The sequence below is a fragment of the Humulus lupulus genome, chromosome 3 (genome assembly GCF_963169125.1).
Source record: "Humulus lupulus chromosome 3, drHumLupu1.1, whole genome shotgun sequence".
Lineage (NCBI taxonomy): Eukaryota > Viridiplantae > Streptophyta > Magnoliopsida > Rosales > Cannabaceae > Humulus > Humulus lupulus.
The window spans coordinates 30968165-30974497 of record NC_084795.1 but is presented as its reverse complement, the minus strand read 5'-3'; the positions used below and the strand labels follow the sequence as shown (position 1 = coordinate 30974497).

The window sequence follows — 6333 nt, the reverse complement described above, 5'->3', positions numbered from 1 at the left end:
GTGTTTTTTTGTAATTATAATATAAGATATTTGAGCTTTGTGAAGATGAAAATGTATCTCCGATTACTGATGGAAATGATAGTGATTACTCTGTTTAGTTTTTTCTATTTGTGTAACAGAACTATATATTTAAATATAATGAAGTTTTTTTTGTAATTATTATTATTATGAATTCAATGTGATATACTTCTATTTAATGCTAATTACTAACTAATAAATTTTAAACTGAAGTATAATCTCAGCTGATATAGCTACTTATCATGGCGGAGATGGTGGGGGTCAAGACCCGCCAGATCCTTCTAGGGTACCAACATCTTGTGAGTCAGGTTAAATATTGCACATCAAAATTATTTTTAGAAATTATATTGTTAGATAAATATAACATCAATACTAATACTGATTATTGTTAATAAATTTTAAAGCCCCATCGACGAGAAGAAAAGGTTGTGGCCCTGCTAGTAATAATGTTCTTGAAGAACGAAGGAAAAAAGCTGGGAAACCATTGGATCTAGAGCTTGATCCTGTGACCAACAAAGTGGTTGGACAGGAGGATCAAGCTTTTATTCGCATGTTGGGAACTCTAGTTTCCATGTTGTGTCCGGGGCATTATTTGGATTTTGCTGATGTACCTCAACAGTTTAAGGATCAAGTGCTTGATCGTATGAGGGTAAAAAAATTACAAATCTTGTACTTTTCATTATTTAATTCCATTATTTACAAGTTATCTAATATTTTTTTTCCTAATGCAGTATTACTATAATATAGACGGTCATCCACAACGTGAGTCAGTTCTGGCAACTCTCAACAAGGAGATGGGGGAAAGATATCGCGAGAGAAAGAACTATAGACATAGACACTTCAAAAATCATTATGCTGGACCAGAAGATTTGGAGAATGTCCTCTCTAAGCCACCTAACCATTGCACTAAGGAGGCTTGGCAGCTTATTTGTGAAATGTTTTTGAGCGAAAGATTTTTGGCTCGTTCCGCTAAAAATCAAGCAAACAGAAGACAAATGAAGTATGTAACAACACAAGGCACAAAGTCGTTGGCAGCTAAGCGTCACGAATATGTAAGTGAAGATGTTAATTTAATTTTATAAAATAACACATTCTGAAACATTTTGTTTACATTTGTATAGGAGAACCCGGATGCACATGTTGTTGATACTTGGAGGGATGCTCATATGAGAAAATCGACAAAATCTTTTGTCAATGAGGCAGCTCAACAAGATTATGTAAGTGAATAGTATTGTTTTCTTGTTTCTAATGTTTATAATGTTTCTAATTTTTGTTTATAATGTTATCTTTATACAGGAAAAAATGGCGGCTGAGGTTGAGAGGTCACAGAATGAGAGGCAAAGTCAACAGCAGAGTGAGGCATCTCTAAATGTATCTGGTGTTGATTCGTCCCCGGTCGATCAATACGAGATACTAAGTAAAGTACTCGGGGAGAGATCTGACTACCAAAGAGGAGTGGGTTATAGGGCGAAAGGGAAGGCAAAAAAGACATCCTCTAGCTCTACAGATCAAAGTCAGTCCCAAGCAAATACTGCTGCTTCGCCCTATGAAGATATGAGAGTTATGGCTTTGCTGGTGAAGGCAATTCGTGAGACGTTTGAGACTTCGACAACTGTGCATCCCAGTAAACTGTATAACCCAATGTTTGACAGTTTTCTGCAGAGGCATTTGCCACCACAATCCGAAGGTGGTTCGTCTTCTCAGTCTCCGTCACAGCAGTATCAGCCTCCATCACAGCAGTATCAGCCTCCTTCACAGCAGTATCAGCCTCCTTCACATCAGCAGTATCAGCCTCCTTCACAGCAGCAGTTCCAGCCTCCTTCACAGTATCCGCCGCAGCAGCTGTACCAGCCTCATCCAATGTATCCGCCACATATGTCGTCGCAACAACCTCCTCAGTATCAAAACCAATACATTTTTGGACCCCATTCTCAGTCTCCTCCACAATATTTTAGTTTTACCGATTTTTCAGGAGGATCGATGCAGCCTCCGCCACAGCCACAACCTCGAGATCTGTTTGGGGACCTCACGCTCGGACGATCATCACAACCACCATATATTCCTTCACCGCCACCGCCACGGCCGCCACAGCCACCGCCATCGCCATCGTCCTCACAGCCAGACCAAAATGTTGAAGATGAGGACAATTTCAATATTAATCTTAATGACTTTCTTTAGTTACTAGTTTATATATTTGGACTGAATTAATACTTTATTTATTTTTAATGACTATAGTGATATTTACTAGATTGATAAATATTAAAACTATTTATATTAATTTTAATGTTAGTTATGTTTAAATTAATTAAATGTTTATTTTTATTAAATTATATTATAAATTATTTTTAAAAATAATTAAATTTAATAAATATTAATTTATTTAAAATTTAATTTTAAAAAAATTATAAATACAATAATAGCGGCGGACCCCGCGGCTAATATTAATGCCTCGGACATAGTTATTAGCGGCGGGTTCCGCCGCTAATGTCCGCTACTAATAATTGCTTATTAGCTGCGGGTGTGTCAGTCCGCCGCTAATAATCATTATTAGCGACACTTTTTTAGGTGCGGGGTATTAGCGGCGGACGTGGCATTTATTAGCGGCGGAGTCCCCCGCCGCTAATAATGAAATTTGTTGTAGTGTGACGAGTTCCATCCAATATAGTGTGCAAATCTCTAACAATCTTCAAATTAATAAGTCGCAAGTCCCGTAGTTCTTCTCAAGTCAAAAGTTATGGACATTTAAAATGGGCTTCCATGCAAACGTCTATCAAACCACTCCAAAAACTCAAGGCGCCTATACGAATCAAGTTTTGCTTACACCATCCATGTTGCATCATTTTTTCATTATTTTTTTCTTCCAAAATCAATTTGTGCTTACACCATCAATTTTTCAAATCATTCTGCACTCCAAAATCAAGTTTTTCTTGCACCATCTATTTGAGATTATTTTTCATTTTGAAATTAAGTTTTTCTTTTGTCATTGATTTTGCATCATTTTGTCCTCCAAAACCAAGTTTCGGTTGCACCATTTATTTTACATCATTTTTCAATTGATTTTGCCTTCCAAAATCAAGTTTTGCTTGCACCCTCAATTTTGCATAATTTTGTCTTCCAAATTAAGTTTTGCTTGTACTATTAATTTTGCATCGTTTTATCCTCCAAAATCAAATTTTGATTGCACCATTGATTTTACATTGTTTTCTCTTCTAAAATCAAGTTTTGCTTTAACTATCAATTTCGTTTTCTAAATTAAGTTTTGATCAAACCATTTGAATTGCATTTATTTTGTATCAAAATTATTTATTTTCTTCTAGTCATATTCAAACTATATAGGGGGATTTTATAATAAGAAAAAGTATATTAAAAAAATGTATTTAACTTATATATTAATTAAAGGGGGAAAATGTAATATAATTAATAAAAGCTATATTTAGGCATATTTTTGTTTGTTTTTTTAAAAGAAAAAATTTACATTTTCATTAATATAAATCCTCAAGTACAGTAGTGATAATACATGATGGACCATATAAACTCATTTTTTTTTATCATAAATACATGCTTGATTAGTCCATAAACAACATTGTTACAAAAACATAACACATAAACAAGAGTAGTAACGCCTGAAAATATAGTTAAAAAAAGTTCTAATATCTCTAAAAGTAAATTTCTAAGAGAAGAAACAAAGTGTTGAGACAGAATTGAACCCATCACTACTTTCTACTTACAGAGACTATTTAACCTAGATCAGAAGTCCAAATCAAGCTAAAGGAAGAAGCCTTCCATCTCTTGCTATAACTAGGCAGTTTTAGTTGTGAAAACTACCATTATTATTTTTCAATGCCATTATATGCATGTTATATTATTATAAGGTTAGGTATATATGGCTGCTCTTACAAAAATTCCTCCAATGTCGTCAAAATTATATATATTTCAAATATATATGTCATCTCGAAGATTATGTGTATGCATATGGTTGATATTATTTAATTAAATAATCAATCTTATATATAAAAAAAATATATTTATATAATCATATCGACATTGCTTACAACATCAAACAGAATAGCACGTAATATATCTCACATGTTCATCCAAATTCTTAGCTTAGATTATTCTTTTATGTATATTAATATAATATTTGATTATTTCATTTTATTTCGCAGCAGTCAAATCAAGTTTGCTAAAAGCTTCAAGTTTAAATTATGGGAACACGTTGTTTGGTTGGTGGTCAAGACTCAAGCTTGGAAAGTTTGGTTCATGGCGTCATCTGATTCTAAATAACCCTTGTTCAAATACCAAATCGATGTATTGAAGTAACTGGTAAAATAAATAAATAAAAGCCTCAATATTATAAATATTTATAGAGGAATTCTATAGTGGAACAACAATTTTACCTTTATTAGAGGAGTTTATGGTTTCGGCACATGGAGAATTTATAACTCAAAATTTTTATATGACAATGTACTTTGTAATTATAGCAGTTACTCTATCAGTTTTTGAGAAATTCTGAATAATTTATAATATCGAAAACAAAGTTTAAAATAGTCCATTGTATGTGTATAAAAAAATGGACACACATGCAATTGACAATTTAAATCCTCTTTTCCGCATTATAAGTTATTCAAAATTTCTAGAAAATTAGTAAGATGTATACATGCAACTGCTATAATTACAATAATGTACACCGTCATATAAACAAATTCGGGTTATAATTTCATCACGTGTCGAAAACAGAAACGTCTCTACCAGTAAAGGGTAAAAGTGGTGTCCCCACCATAGAATTTTCTATATTTATATAAATATAGGGAGTTTCTTATATAGGGGTTCAATTTTTGCCTCTACTGGTAAGGGCGTCTTTGTTTTCGCCACGTGAAAATATTATAGTCTAATTTTTTTTATATATATATATAACGATGTACATTTTAGTTATAGTAGATATTCCAACCAATTTTTGAGAAATTATGAATAATTTTCATGTCGAAAACATGAATCAAATTGTCTTACACGTATATATTAAAAAAAAAAAACACACGTGCAATTGACTGTTTGAACCATATTTTTGGCATCATAAATTATTTGAAATTTTTCGAAAGTTGGTGGAATGTCTGCTATAACTACAATGTACACCGTCATAAAAAAATTAGATTATAATTTCTCCACATACCGAAACACTACGAAAATGGAAGATTTTGCCGACGCAAATTTGCGCTGGAAAAAGTACCCATATTGCGCCGGCAAAGGTCAAAAACATTTTGTCGGCGCAGTTTAGCACCGGAAAAAGTTGTCGATGATATTTCATCGGTGAATCACCCTTTGTCGGTGCTGTACTAATTGCATTGGTAAAGTATGTTTTACCAGCGGTTTTAAACACCGGAAAAAGTCAACGAGCCGGCAAAAGTGCGTCGAATTTTGCATCAACGACCCTTTTCCATCGGCAGTTGGGCCACTTTTACCGGAGAACAATGTCGCCAATGAAAGTTGCATAGAAATACTTTTGCCGACACTTTGTAGAGTGTCGACAAAAGTCCCCCCAATTTTTGTTTTAGAAATTATATCATTTATTTTTCCATATTTATTAATGAATATAATTATAATTGTTTATATTTATTTATTAATTGATAATTATTTTAAATTAAAATCAAAATAAATAATACTTAATAAACATTAAGAATTCAAAAGTTTACATATTAATTGTTCAGTACAGACATTTAAACACAATAATTAATAAGTTTAGTACAGATACTTAAACACAATAATTAAGAAATTCAGTACAAACAAACAACACACAACAAGCAAGAAGTTCAATATAGAAAATTAAACTTATAATTATCAAGTTCAACACAAATAAGAAATATACTAGAGCCTAGAGTCGAGTGGGTACCAGCATCATCATTATCAAAATCATCCTGAGTAGGAGGTGGCAGAGTTGGTGCCTGAAAGAACTGTGGAGGATACTAGGGAAGCGAGGGCGCGAGTTGTCCAGGGTTCTGCTATGACCCCAAATTAGCCATTTGAGCCATCCATGCTTGTTGTGTTTGAAAATAACTCTGAAATTGCCCCTGTTCTTTCCTTCGTTGTTCCCCTTGTTGCCTCCGCCATTCCTCATGTTGCCTCTGTTGTTCCTCAAGTTGCATGCAAAATTGAGTAATTTCTTCTGGGTTATATTATGTCTGACTGGAACTCGAACCATAAGAGATACTAGTCACTCGTTTTCCACCAATAGCCTTCAGTCTTGGTTATTGGCTATATCCTCTCGTGTGACGAGATTGCTGACCTAGTACCTCTGTCATAAGGTGTAGGTCTCGAGGAGCA

The 6333-nt window shown here is 33.6% G+C and overlaps 1 protein-coding gene across 1 annotated transcript; it reads left to right on the top strand.

Moving 5' to 3' along the window:
* The first annotated feature begins 552 nt into the window (after positions 1–552).
* Positions 553–5507, top strand: LOC133823855 (uncharacterized). Its single transcript, XM_062256704.1, has 5 exons — positions 553–667; positions 750–1070; positions 1140–1235; positions 1315–1396; positions 5380–5507. The coding sequence occupies exons 1-5, from the start codon at positions 569–571 to the stop codon at positions 5505–5507; spliced, it is 726 nt and encodes a 241-aa protein (XP_062112688.1). The 5' UTR covers positions 553–568.
* The last annotated feature ends 826 nt before the right edge of the window (positions 5508–6333 follow it).